This window comes from Monodon monoceros, unplaced genomic scaffold, assembly GCF_005190385.1.
Source record: "Monodon monoceros isolate NGI ecotype Baffin Bay Population unplaced genomic scaffold, NGI_Narwhal_1 Super_Scaffold_1, whole genome shotgun sequence".
Classification (NCBI taxonomy): Eukaryota; Metazoa; Chordata; class Mammalia; order Artiodactyla; family Monodontidae; genus Monodon; species Monodon monoceros.
Window position 1 is genome coordinate 20,276,174 of NW_021703765.1, and position 15,399 is coordinate 20,291,572.

The window sequence follows — 15,399 nt, forward strand, 5'->3', positions numbered from 1 at the left end:
GATGCTGTCAAGACTAATCCTCTAGTATTCAGGTAGAAGGCGAGGACCTGGCAAAAGGAAGTGAGTACCAAATGAGTTTCCCAATGATTACTTGACAATGGAACACTTTTTTTTCTCAGAGATTCTCATGGGAGCCACGTACCCTGGACCAACCTTTCGGGAATGCTAACCAAGCTTAGTGGTTGTTAACTGGGGAGATTTTGCCCCCCAAGGGGAAATTTGGCAATGTCTAGAGACAGTTTTGGTTGTTACAACATGGAAGAGGGGAAACACTACTGGCATCTAGTGGATGAAGGCCAGGGATGTTGCTAAACATCCTACAGTGCACAGGATGAACCCAACGACAAAAAAATTATCCGGTCCCCCCAAAATTATCCAGTTCCAAATGGCAATAGTTTTTTAGTTAAGAAACCCTGATCTAGCTTAACACTTTCTATGTTCAGATGAAAAACTGAGATCCAGAGAGTTTAAGTGACTTGATTCACACATTTCTAATCCATGGCAAAGTCAGTTCTAGAACCTGGGGTTTGGGATTAGTCTGAGGGCCTTAACATCATTTCAGATAGATAATGTTTAGATAGTAGGTGGGCAGAGCCTCTCGTAGACTAGAGTTTGAGACCCCTGGGACACTCTAATTATCTTTACTTAAGGGAAATCAAAACTAGAGGGAAAATCATGGCTTTTTCTCCTAAACACAGAGTTTAAGTCATGTTTTACAGAACACCTAATACAATTCTAAATATACAAAAATTAATTAATAACATTAATTTTTAAATAATGCTTCACCGAAGTATCAACACCTATCAAACTTAAGTGTTCAAAGGTTGAAGTCAATATAACAACGCTTTTGCAGGGTTTGTAGATCTCTTTACCAAAATTACTAATTTTGAAAATTTTAGGAAAAGCTACCAACAAAAAGAAATTGGTGATTTATCTTCCCCAACGAAAAAAGGATTGAACTGAAGTAAATTTCACTGGTGTTATCCTTCATACAAAAATAAACTACTAAATCACATTTTCAGAAGTTGAAGATTTTCCTGCTTTAAGAATGTGGACCACAAGATTGAATGCATCATACAAGTAAAATACTAGCATATCACCACATATTAGCTTTGATTCTACCTGCCATCGGAAAATAATTTAGGAAGCCTCTTCAGTTTCCCCAATTTAATTAAGGGCTTCCAACTTCAAGAGTAAACATGAACTATAGCTTTGTTTTTCTTTATCTGAATTCCAAGAGTGCTTTTTCAAAACAGTGACACGTTGTAAGAGAAAGTAAATGATTAGCGAGGTCTAAATTTATTTGCAAGTGGCTTGAGTATCCTGACAATAAACCATTATTCTATTACAATTCTTTGAAGGGTGAATCAAGAAGTATAAGGAGAGATAGGAAACCTCTCTAATTCTGTCACTACATGAGGGGATGTATGAAATTTTCACTGTATATGAGGTTCAAAAACTCAAGAAATTTCAAGATTATTTGCTCTTATTTATGCAGCCTACTTAGCAAAGGTGTGGTGGGGTTAGAGTTTTATCAGTCAATTTTTCACTTACATATATAATTTGAAAATATATCCCCTTCTTAAGGTATAAGACGTTAGTAGAATTTTAATTAGGAAGGTAGAGTTTTCAGATGCCTTTGCTGATTGGCTTGTAAAAGCCCAGGCTAAAGGCAAATTGCATATTTACTATCATTTACTGGATAGCGAAACAGAATAGGAAATAGATTAAGTATGCCCGCTACCATCCGTGCCTCTCTGAGGTTATCAAGTCAGCTCAATTAACCATGTAGCCTGTAATAATTAGTTATTCCAGTAGGGATTCTAGAAATGTTTCAGGTACTTTGTTCACCCCATTCATTTAACAGGAAATGCCTAAACCATCATTAAGTGTTGCAGAAAATTGAGAAGGGGTAATGCCAACAATCTATCTAAACTGGCTCAAAGTCACTGGATGCCATTCATCTATTTTATCTTCATGACTTCCTCCTGTGAGATAATGTAATCAGATCAAATTTAATTACAATTATACTTCTCACTAGGAATCTTAAATAGTAAAAAAATTAAAAAGTGACATGCATTTCTCTCAATTACTGTCATTCTCTTCATCTGAAGTTTGACTCCTGTGAAAAGAAAAATCCTTATCTGTTAACTTATCTGTTAACATCAAATTTGGGCTGAGGTTTCTTTTCAATCAGAGAATTCATTTTCTTTTGAAGGGCAAGTTAAAATAGTCCATAGCAAACTTCTAAACTTGATCCAAAACTAGGATTGCCAGATTTAATAATTAAAAATAAAGGAGGTTCAGTTAAATTTGCATTATTTCTAGTTGCCTACGGATATGTACACTGAGATGCCTATGTACGTTGAGATGGTAACCCCTTGCGATATTTTTCTTTATCTCAGATTCATAGGCAATTAGAAAGGATTCAAATTTTACTGGGCCTCCTGTATTTTCAGTTGTTCCATTTGGCAATTCTATCCAAGATTAGTGTTCTTTAGGACACACAGTTTAAGAGAGTATACTGTTCTGTGTCTTTGGCTTACATTTGCTTCACCTGTACATATATAACCACTGCTCAGTAGTGGATGGAAACTGTGAGGAAATAATTATTCTTTCTCAATTGTCCATATTCCGATTGTCTCTTAATCTCCTGGCACTCTGACTCTTGAAAAAGTCCCACTAACTTCAGTTTATGAAAGTGAGTGGGTTTCAGTCACCTCTCTACAATAAAATTGTAGAAATATTTCAAATATATATAGTACTTTCAAACCTAGACAGTTAACAGCCAAGCATCATTTATAAAATTCTCTATGCTTGGACTTTTCTGACTGTTTTGCGTACTTGTCAACCCTCATCGGCATTGTCTCCTGGTGGAATATGCTCCAGGTTTGTTAATAACTTCACGTTCCTATTATTCCCACTAAAACCCTAAGTCTGGGGTTCTTGGCACTTGCAGTCAATAGAAAATTTGCCTCAGACACTCTAGAATTAACAATTTTAATTAATATAATGAATCCAATAGTACCTAATTTATATACTTACCGTTGAGAGTGCTTCTATCAATCAAATTAGTATCAACTGGCCAATAACCTCCATCTCCATGGCGACCTGTTTATCCGGAAAATATACCAGAAAGTTAGTGGACCTGCAACATGAAAGCACAAATGAAACAAAATAGACAAAAACTAACAAATATTTAAAAGTACACAAACAACTGAATAAGACTATTTTGTCCACTTCAAAGAAAGCCTGAAAAGAATGATACCATCATACTTTGCCAGAAAACGTTATTTTCTATGTGTGAGAAAAATCTGTCATAAAAATACTCTTTTAAACAAGCTAAGTTCAATTCCTCACTGAAAAGCTGACCCACGCCCCTTTTTTTCTCCAATACTCTTGTTAACGTGTCACCAAAAGGTACAGCACCAGTGTTAGTGTTGCTGTCTTGAACATCTCAGAACAGAAGGAGTGGTGGTGTTGGCTCCTAGCGTGACAGAGCCCACCTCCTCCGTGTTATAAGAGGTCCAGTCTACACTGTTGCCATTGGACATGACTTTGTGGCAAAGTATCATTATTACTGTACCAGGGGACAGTACTTTTTGCCTTATAACTGGGCTTTGAGTAGTCTTTGTATTATGTGCCAAATAGGTACCTGGGAATGAGCTACTGGGTATGGAATAAAGAGTAGGGAGCGTGTCACAGCCCCACATGGTCTGAATATTTCTTATAAACATGCCAAGAAGGAAGGTTTCTCTAGTAGCACACGTTTGGAACCACTGCCTTCTATTAGGTGTTCAACAGTTGTAAAAGTAGTCTTTAAGAGAAATGAGCCAGAAATTAACCAGAAATAATTATACTATCATCCATATTTTAATTAATAGTTTTTCACTACAGGTAATCCCCTTTTCTATTGGTACATTTGTAGAACTGTGATTATTTGGTTAGATTTTGAGTTCTAGAATACCTATTCGAAAAAACATTTGGGAGTTGAATCTATATTCAAACACGTACAAGACTACAGCTAATTCTTTATACACTTCAGAGTGTTATTTGTGAAGGCAGTTATAATCACTGGGTGATGTCGAGGAAGCCAGCTGGGGCAGCCAGCTACAAAAACATTGGTTGTTTTTCTCACATGTATAGATTTTCTTTTTCTTTTTTAAGACTTCCAAGTCCTGCTCTTGTGACGTTCCTTTGCATACCAAACACTCTTCTTAATAAAGCTTTTCCAAGAGCTCATCATTTTATTTGCAAAAGAGTTGTGAAGAAACAACTTAAATCTTGTTACCAGACCACGCATTCACAATTTTTAAAAAATTCTTTCAATATTAAGTCAGAGCTGAACTAAGAGGGTTAAGCTTCCAACAAGCAATGATAAGTTAATTCAATCACATCATATTCTGTTTTCAGGGTAAACTGGTACATTTAAAATCTGCTGGCCAATGACTCTGGGTATATAAAGAAGTGGGAATTAGGATGGAGGCTCCAATGTGTGTGTGTGGGGGGTGATTGGGGAGGGGCAACTGAAATAAGCAGCAGTTGTGAACATTTTGGGGGGTTGACTGATAAGCCTAACCCTTTTCCCAAATACTTTGCTTGTGTGACTCTGACACATCTAGGGTTTCAATAAGTGGAGGATAAGCTTGGGCCACAGGACATTGCCAGATCAACGTTGGAAGAAATGAAGTGAGACAGAAGTTCTGTATGAATATTAAGATTACTTTTCTCATGTCTGAAAGCAACTAGATTGCAAAGCCGTCAGCCAAAGAGATGCTAACAGCCCCATCACTTAGGCCACTAAAGCAATAAATGATTCCTGTTGGGACTATTAGAGGTGTTTAGTTAACTTGGTAAATTTCATAAGCACTGATTAAGGGAAATAGAGAACTAATTAGGCTCTGGAAGACGAAAAGTCAGTTAATGCAAAGATATAAACTACTATTGGATCCCAGAGGTCTTAAATTTTTAATGGAGCATAAAACTGATAGTAATTCATTCAAAATGTATTAAGTGCCTGCTATATACAAGGTACAGTCCTAGATCCTCAGGGAAAGGGTAGTATAAAAAGATTTATCAGATATGGAACCTGCCATGACAGATAGAGTTGGCTCACTGTATCCAAGTCCTATACAGGCCTATTTATGGCTAATATCAGCTAACTGCAGATAATTTTTAACTTATTCTGACTTTAAAGATTTAAGAATAAGTTAATTCTTACTATAAAATCACTATCACTGCATTGATTTACTATTACTATGAAATCACTATTAGATTGAATTGAAAATGTTTTTCATTTATATAGTATTAAAAGAACTACATGCAAATAAAAGATAATGCATTATTTTTAGTCTTACATTACACATTGCACAATTAAATTTATCTTAAAATCCCTGAATTTCCTTTTTTGCTTATTATATTAAATCTCTAATACGTATATGTATAACTGATTCACTTTGTTATAAAGCAGAAACTAACACACCATTGTAAAGCAATTATACCCCAATAAAGATGTTAAAAAAAAAAACAAAACGTTTTTCAAAATTAAAAATTCCAAATAAGTAAATGAATACATGGATATCTAAATATGACATTTGTGGAAGTAATATAATACATTTCAATGTATATGCATTTTATTTTTAATTATTCAAATAGAGTTCAATGTAGTTCCAAAAACTGGGAATGGGTAGTTTCTTTTTTTTTTATTATGGCATTAGTAATATGATTTTACATGAACTCAGGAATCAAAATGTACTATATGAATATACTAATATACCCTACAGAATATAAAGAAGAACTCTTTTGTTACTATGTACCCATATTTCCTTAATAATAGAAATGAGGGTGAGGAAAAGAATTAAGATGGTAAAGAGTAATGAATTTATGTATCACTTAACCACCCACGGATTTCATTCAGATAATTTCATCAAAAAATCACTCCTTCCAGAAAGTTTTGATAACTAAAGCAAATGTTTTCTACTTTTCAAAACGTTTTGAAACCAAAGAATGGTGGTTTCAGGAAGAAAAATAAAACAAAGAAAATGATCCCATGTCTGACTTTAAAAAGAGGAAGACTGCATCTTTTTAGGGTTATTCAAAATAGTTTAAATAGTTTTAAATTTATTTTATTTAGGTACCTCTAAGGAAGGTCCAAACCAAAGAATTCATGCTCCTCCCCTTGGTTTGCACTCCTAAAATATTATAAATGAAAGAGCCATTTAAAGAGTTACTTTTTATATTTTATTTAAGGGATAGATCATCCTATTTTGGCAAGAGACATATACTCCCTTAAGCAAAAGCTAAAGTCTCCATGATTTCCCTGACAGTTACTCTCTGGATTGAGGGGAAAATGGGCAGAGGTAATATGAATTCCTTTAGGAAGTGTGATTATTATATTTCTTGCTGCTTACCAAAGTGACATTTACACTCTGTTCTCAATACTTGATAAGTGACTAAACTGAATCAGAATACTTTGTAATGTGTTAATAATGTAAACACATTTGAAGTTACTACTATTATACACATTAATCTCTATGTTCTTGTTCTTACACTATCACTTAAAATATTGCTTCTGTATTTTTTTTATTGTGGTGTGTGTGTGTGTGTGTAAAATTAAACAGTATAATGTTTACGTTAAACTCCTACTTATATAGCACACATAGGCAGATGAAGAATATTCCCCATGATAAAAAATTTTTAGCACCTAGAAAAGATTAATTCAATTGGAATTTCAGTTCTAGAGTGGTTTTTCTGAGTGGATGTTTATAAGTTCAGGGAGGAGTGAATGGAAAATTAATATGCAGAGGACATGGAGAAAGCTGAATGTGGTAGTTCTAATCTATTTTTAATCCATCCTCCCTGAATGGGGCTAACAGGGGGTCCTTCAGAATGGCACCCACACAATCAACCCCAAGATATGGACCACAATCTAAATCAAACGGACAGATTGGCTGTCTAACAAACATTCAGTATATATCCTCCCAAGGATGCAGAGCACTGATATATCTTCTTGATCTTAGAATTGGTTCTCTGAAAATAATTCTGGTGATAATGAAGGAAAGTGCATTGATTTTATGTCTTGTATACCAGTGGGTAAAGATAATGCGCTCATGCCACATGGATACAGTTTTACTGTCCAATACACAGATCATATTGAGACATATTTAAAGCAGATGACTCTTCAGAGGCTGAAAAATGTGGCTAAGGGAGCGATTTACCATACAGTTAATACTGCTGACTTTGAACAAAGGCATCAGGGCATCTAAAAACCAGAAAGCAAGATCATAACCTATGCCTACGACATTTCAAACATATATTAATAGGAAAAACTCATGAGCTCTTCTCACCCTCTCCTCAGGTTCAACACATTGTTTTCAAGTTAACATGAATGAAAGTTCATTGATTAAAAGAAAGTACAATGTTACTACTTCATATGTAAGGGCAGCTGACATGCCCGCCATATATTGAGGCCTGGTGCTCAACAAATACTGTGTCAAGTCTATGAGCAATAATTTTGGGGAATGCATTTGGTGACCTACTCTGAGTGAGACACAGTGCAAGAGACCCAGATGCCCCATTGTCCATCTTCTCCTTGACCATGAGAGGCAGTTCTTTGGGAGTTCCAATTTCTGCCTTTCTGCCATAAAATATAAATAGAGTAGACTATGAGGAGAAGTAAATTCATTTTCTAAGAATCGTCAGAAAGCAATCTAAAATATAAGATTACAGTTTCACATACGAATGTTATGAACAGTGACTGTGTAGCTATTATGAAAATCAAGGCACTTTAAGAGTGATAGAAGGTGCTATTATCAATTTTGCCTGGACCCAGGTATCAATTGGGACATTCTTGGACAAAATGGAAATTATATTTATCCTAGACATGAACAATTTAACAAATAAACCCTTAATTCCTGGCTCTTGGTTGACATCACAGTTTGACTCTGAGTCCTGATTTCCTGAGGCATATGCGTAATCTTTTGCAGAATGTGGCAAATGATGGGTAAAGAAAGTTGCCTGAGTGATGTTCTAAAGTAGAAAAAAAGTTTACAAACATTTCTCTCGTCTTCTTTTGCAAGCACCAAAATAAAGGCAGCACTAGGCCAGACCAACTGGTATCTGGATTTCTGAGCATGATGGCAAAGGTCAGCCAAAGAAAAGAGAAGAAAAGAACATATATATATATATATATATATATATATATGTATATATATGAAATACATATATACACATGTATACGTATTATGAAATATTTCAGAAGCACATTGGTTACTCTTATGAATTCTACTACCACTCATTTTCAACATCTTGCAAGGGACAATGGACTCAAAAGGCAAATACCAGGAGACCAAAGTACCTGTCCAGATCAACAAGATCTTCTGCTCACAGGAAAGAAGTTGGCCTCATTAAAGATTTCAGGTAAGGGGAGCCCATACATTCTTATCTATAGGACTTTAACTACAATTAGCCTGTGTCCATTTATCTGGTTGCAAATGAAAACTTGTCAACTGCTTCTGATCACACATGTCATAAGCTTCCACATATGAAAAGCTAAATAAGTTTGTTAGTTATTGCTATTACTATTCACATAAGTTTAGAGTGAAACTTCTGTTAAAATTGAATTGTTAAGAGAATAAAAAACAAAGATGACTTAATAATATTACTGATATCTTGAAGCAGGATGGTCTCTGAACTGTCTCCGCTCACAAGAATCTCCTTGAATGCACTCTTTCTTGTAGTGTATCTGGAATAATGGCCAGCATATGGGTCTAAGAAATCACTTTTAGATGTAGCGCAGTCTTTATGAAAATCTAAAAAGCATACCGTTTCTCTAAACGTGGACACTTTCCTGGATGACTAGGTCTTCCCAAGAGCCAGTTCATTTACCAGATGCAACATGGAGGATGAGGCAGTCTTGTGCGCATGACAAAGGAGAACTGTTCTCAAAGGCCACTGATGATCCATGAAAGCCTGCCCCACCTGGATGGTCCACAAGCTTATCCCAAAAGCAGTGTGAGGTATGTTTGTGTTTCAGTGAAGCTGCCAAGTAGTACACGGAGAAGTAACAGAAGAGCATGAATGCTCTTTTCTTCTTCAAGTGACTGCATGTTGGGAAGTTGCAACTATAGTATGAAAACACTAGAATGTGAGCATCCTGATGGCTGCACTGCTAGTATGTGTAAATAATAACACTGTTGGAGCACAAAATTTCTTCATTCATATATCTGCCCATGCTCCATCCATCTAGTCAACAAATGTGTTGAGTGGACCACTCGCTGTTCTAAGAATTAGGGATATAAAGTGACTATTGCAGAGGCTCCTAATTTAGTGAGGGGAAGATGTTAAGTGAATAATAATAATAGACTGGAATAGCCAAAAGTTAAAAAATTATAAGTCGGTGACACAATGGAAAAACAGAACGATTGACTATTTCTTCCTAGAAAAATGATGGAAGGTGATATCTGAGTTGAGAATTAAAGGATGAGTGGAAAGGTATCAGGTAGAAAAGAATGAACTGGATAAGCTTAGAAAAATAGGCAGAGATGAAATAATAAAACTGCTTATATGCTCTAACAAAGTGTCTGGAATTTTTCTTATTGGGGACAGAGATCCACTGAAGGGATTTTAAGCAGAAAAGTGACCCAATTAAATATGCATTTAGGAATATTATTCTAGCTGAGTGTGAAGAAAAAATTAATTAGGAGAGACCGTTGTAATAAATAGGGTGAGAATAATATTAATTATGAATCCATGGCATAGACATTATTAGCTCCATTTTATAGAAGAGTAAACTGTGGCTCAGAAAGACTAACTAATATACTCATTTTAAGTGGCTGAATCTGCCTGACTCTGATGATTTTATCCTTAGCGGGCAAATTAATAAATGAAAGACGAATGCGGAGTGAGTTGGACAGAAATTAGAGCACCTCCTAGAGTTTATGGTAGTGTGAGGGTTTAGTGGTGTGGGTGTGACTTGAGGTGGTGGCTCCACTCTCAATAGGGCACACAGAACACAACAGACTTTGGAAAAGAAACAACATAGTTCTGTTTGTCACCATTCAGAGCACTGGGATAAATGAAGGTGACCCTAAAGAAGAGGCATAACAGAAGTCGACAAATAAAGCTAGGAAAACTCTTTGAAGATGATGGATATTGAAGCCCTATTCCTATTCCAGATTTTTCTTTCCTCTCCCTGACCCACACTCTCACGACTCCTCCTCCTTGCAAGCAAGACGTGTTCAGCATTGGCACCCAAAAGTGAATGTGGTTTGCAGGGCTCTGGATCCAGGGGAGCACTGCTGGTCTTCATAGCCAGTGTAACAGTAGGTACTCAATGTACTGAAAAGTAAAAAAGCCTAAGAACTACAGTGTTGGAGCAGAGAGAAAAAGCAAAACCCGGTCACCAATTTATATCTTAACCGTAGTGCACCTCTCTGCACAGTGGTGTCCTAATTATGCCCTGAACACATCCTGCAATCCTCACTAACTGAGCAGCTTCTTGGCTTCTTGATCTTCCCATTGTAGGATTTTTCTAAATAAAACTTCAAGTAATCTTTCCCTCTGTAGTTATCTGTGCTCACTCAAGTCCTACTCACATATTTAAAGTCCAGTCTTGTGTTTTCAGAAGTCTTTTCTGCTGCTACTCAGTGATTCCCATCTAAAACCCTATAACATTCATACTCAGACGGTACCACCTGCTTTAGCATTTCATACTTTTCATATTGGGCTGGGCGTCTTTATATCCTAACTATACTGCATGTCCTTGAAAATGAACCCATGGAACTGGACTTCTTTCTTATGTTTCACCCCACCCAACACAGCGCTAGGTAAATAGTTATAAAGGAGTGGTCAAAAATGAGTCCAACTCTTTTCATACTGCCCATTTGGAATTTCAAAAACTCATCTGCACCCATTAGTTTGGATTCTCTCCTTTACATACTCAGAATTACAAGCAGCTGGTGAAAGGCAAGTGTAAAAATTTCCTGCTAACAAGAAATGACAGGAAGGGTGGTGGTAAAGAAAAGGGCACGGCGGGTCAGAATCGTCTGCAAATGTGACCACCATTTCCTGAATCACAGAGAACTTGGTGTCTTTCTGTTTAGCTTTAATTTAATAGATGAATAGTAAAGGTACATTTTCCCTATTGGAAAAAATACTTTTGCATCTTTTTCATCTCCCCCAAGATCAATCACATATACAGTCATCCCTCAGTACCTGCAGGGATTGGGTCCAGGACTTGCCTCGGATGCCAAAGTCTGCAGATGCTCAAATCTCACAATCACAGACATAGTACAGGATCCAACATTGGTTGAATCTGCAGGTTCGGAACAGGCAGATAGGGAGGACTGACTGTACAGTATCCACAGCCATGAGCACTATTACTTTGGGGTTCTCCAAACTCTACTCTGGATTAGATGGTAAAGTCTGTCTTTCCAGATTACTCTCTGTTTCCCAAAGATTTGTATCATAATTCAATTCAACAAATACTTATCTGGCAACTATAATATGAGAGATTCACAATTAGAGATTGGGGGGTGCTTGGAGGCAGGGATGACAATGTCAATGAGACTGGCCCTTTGCCATCGAAGAATTTACAACCTGGCCAAGAGGTTGGGAATCAAAATGGTAAACTGTAAGAAACAGACAACATAGCAAGGACTAAATTGGGTGTTAGGGACACACAGAAGAATAAAAGACCAGAAAGGTAAGTAAGGCTTCTTGGACAAAAGACAATTGAGAAGGAGTCTTAAAAGATGAGGACCTGTCTCAGTAAAGAAAGGGAGAATGTACTGCTAAGACTAAGAGAACAGTACCAGTTAGAGCGTGGAGTTCTAAAAATACACTTTTCCAAGAGTGATTTGTGGATCTTTGCTAATAGACTGTGACATATGTGGAGGGATAAACTGGCCGTGATGCTAGAAGGGGGAATTTGGGGTCAGACAGCCAGGACCTTGAGGTCAAAGAACTGACTTCATTCCATGAGAAACAGTGAACCACCTATGTTTCAGAAAGAAAACTGAGGAGGCAGAATCCAGGACTGATAGAAGTGGGCAGAAAATAAAGCTAGGAACTTGATATTTGGCTGATGTCTACAGCAAAGAAGGACATTCAGCAACATGGTGGGCCTTACAATAAGAACTTGTCTAAGGAACCATTTGGGACTCCCCTGGTGGTCCAGTGGTTAAGACTCCGCGATTCCAGTGCTGGGGCATGGGTATGATCTTTGGTCGGGGAACTAAGATCCCACATGCTGTGCAGCCAAAAAAAAAAGAGAGAGAGAAAGATATCTTTTTGTATTCATGAAAATGTCTATCTTTCAGGTCTGAGAAGATTAAAATTATACCATGAATCATGTCAACTTCTGCAAGCACTGAGTCCTTTTTTTTTTTTCTTTCAAAGTCACCTATTAAAACATTAAAAACTCCTGAGAGGTTGACTAGGCAGTTTCTTGAACTGCTTGCTGGGGCCAGGATAAGCATCTTCACATTTTATCAAAAGCACATTACTTGTTTTTTTGCCTCTACTTTCTCATCATAGTCCTAATTTCCAGAATTGCAAAATTCTGGAGCTGAGAAAAACATGTGAGAATGTCTTTTTCAAGGGGCTGTAGCAAGCAGCTGAATAATAAAGTGAGTTGAAATTACACACCATAATAGGCTAAAAAGAGGTTTCATTTTCAATTAAATGACTCCCATCAAATGGTGCTAAAGGTTTCAATTTTTCAAACAGCAGCCTGGTTGCTGTCATCCAAACCCTGCAAAATCTGGATTGCATGAACTAAATTCCAAGCTTGACTAGACTGCCTTGAAAACCTTATTTCCCTGAAATTGGAAACAATTAACATTCTGTTTATTCACGAGATTGAATCAGCTGAGGTGGAAAATGGCAGGTGCAGTGTTAAGCACTTGGCCTGCATACCCTATTGAGGGGAGACAAAGACCTTTAAACTGGGTGAATTTATGGGAAGGATGTATAAATTTCATTATCTTGATAACAAAGTAGGAGTCGATTAACTCAGCGCATTTCCAGAAATTATACAATGGTATGAGCAGAGATTCTCAAGTTAGTTAGCCTGGGTATATATCTCAGCCTAACCACTTACACATACTGTGAGCGTTTGGGCAAGATTTACCCTCTTGGCGTTTTATTTTCTGCATCTGTAAGGATGTTGTCAGAACTAAATATGATAGAGCATGCACAGTGCACAGAAGAGTGATGGATGCACAGTGGGAGTGCTGAAATGTGAAGTGCTACCCTACACAAAGATGCTGTGCCGTGCTTAGGTTTTTTTAAATTTTAACACCAATCCTAAAATTTGATCATCTGAAAACTTAAAAGAAATCAAAGGTAATTCGGGCAAAAGTCATCATTTTACAGGTGAGGATGCTGAGAAGAGTTCAGTCCCATGCCCAAAGCCACACAGGTGCTCAGAGTCACAGCGTGGTGCTAGAATATTGGGCATCTGATTCCATTCTGGTCCTCTTCCAGCACACACTGAATGATGCTGACGGGAAAGCCCAGAACATTACCAGCCATTACCACGATTCAGAGGAGAGTAATTCTCTCTCCATGGTGGGAGGGCCGTTCTCAGCAGGCCGCCTTCATCTGGATCTAAAAACTGGTCTGTGAATTTATGCCTCTTTTTCAGGCCTCCTGTTTTAGGTCACCCCTCTGCAGCCATGGAGAATTAAAGATACTTGATAGTGCTTGAAGCAAGCATTTTCTTCATGATTCATATCATCAATGATACAGATCATTTCATGAAGATTCCTGCCCTCTTTATGGTATTATGTCATGGTCACAGCACCTACTCTATTGCCCCACTGGGCAGGCATGGAAACACACATGAAATTGAAAACATTTGTGTTCATGCTAAGAATTACCAGTTTTTACATTATAGACACCTCAAAGTGGAGAACAACGTTTTGGGGTTAAATGGAATCTAAGGATGCAAAGACAATCCTTTAAGATTAAAATTTTGATCTAATCATCACTTTCGAGAATTGGTCATAGTTTATAGTTACTGTTAACCTCCACTGCAACCCCAAAACAAGAAGCTTTTATAAATGCTTCTGTGAGAAACTCTAAAAGGTTTAAGCTGATTGTTGAAAAACAAAAAGCCAATTATTTTGTAAGTATAGAAACAGTCTACAAAGGAAAGACTAGAGGTCAGAGATAAAGATGTTTGAATTCCAACTCTGCCTGCCACTATATTTGAGTGACCTTTTGTAAAACATTACCTTCTGCTTCCTCATTTGAAAATCTAGAAAGATAATCTGTAAAAGAGTGAAAGAACAGCTTGAGTCTTGAAAGTGGATGCTGTAAACTGAATTATGTCCTCTCCCACCCCCAAATTCATATGTTGAATTCCTAACACCCAGTGTGACTGTATTTGGAGATATGGGCCTTTATAGAAGTAAGTGAGGTTAAATGAGGTCATAAGGGTGGGGCCCTGATCCGACAGGATTAGTGTCCTTATAAGAAGAGACATGAGTGAGCTCATACTCTCTCCACCATGTGAGGACACAGCAAGAAGGCAGCTGTCTGCAAGCCAGGAAGAGAGCCCTCACCAGAAACCAACCCTGCCAGACTTTGATCTGAGACTTCCAGCCTCCAGAACTATGAGAAAATAAATGTGTTACTTAATGCACCCAATCTATGGTGTTTTGTCTTGGCAGCCCGAGCTGACCAAGACAGTGGAGTTAGCACCATCCCCATGTTTCCTGAGATAAAGAACTGTCAGTATCATATATTCAGTGCTGTGGCTTCCCACTTATAACATGACCCTGGATTGAGAGCTGTTTGCTTTGTTCTCTAGAATATTCACAGAGTTGGGGAAAGAAAGGTTGATACTGGGAAAATATACACCCACTTTAGATACAGAAACTTTATACATATATGTCAAAAGTGTGTGTGTGTGGCTGTGTATGTATATACGTAGCATATAGTGATGGAGACACTTGGTGGTTCAAAACAGGTTTTGCAAGATGCTTGTCTGGGTTTGAATCATGGCCTTGCTACTTCCTAGCTGTGTGTCGACAGGCAAATCACTTAAACTCTCTGAGTTTCAGCTTCTGTATCACTAAAACAGAGACAATAATAGCAACTCTTTCACAGTATTGTTATGAGGATTAAATGAGTTAACACAAGTTAAGTTCTTAGAACAGCGACTGATGGTGAGAGCTCCATAAGGATTAATTTTACCATTACACACGCCCACCCAGACACAGACAAATTGACAGGGTTTTTACCAAAATATGGAAAATAAAAAAGGAGAAGTGTCTAAAGCAGAGGATTTCTCTATCTTTTCCACTCACTTCACATAACCCATACAATTTCCCTACCTTGCCTGAACCTCCAAAAGAGTAAATCTGTGGTTAATCTCTAAAATCCCATGGC

The 15,399-nt window shown here is 37.3% G+C and overlaps 1 protein-coding gene across 1 annotated transcript in view; it reads right to left on the reverse strand.

The window, feature by feature from the left end:
• The window catches only part of DCC (DCC netrin 1 receptor), a 1,166,576-nt gene that overhangs the window by 95,639 nt on the left and 1,055,538 nt on the right, over positions 1-15,399 (reverse strand). The window contains 1 exon segment of the mRNA XM_029216808.1: positions 3,046-3,111. Coding sequence (XP_029072641.1) covers positions 3,046-3,111 — 66 coding nt within the window.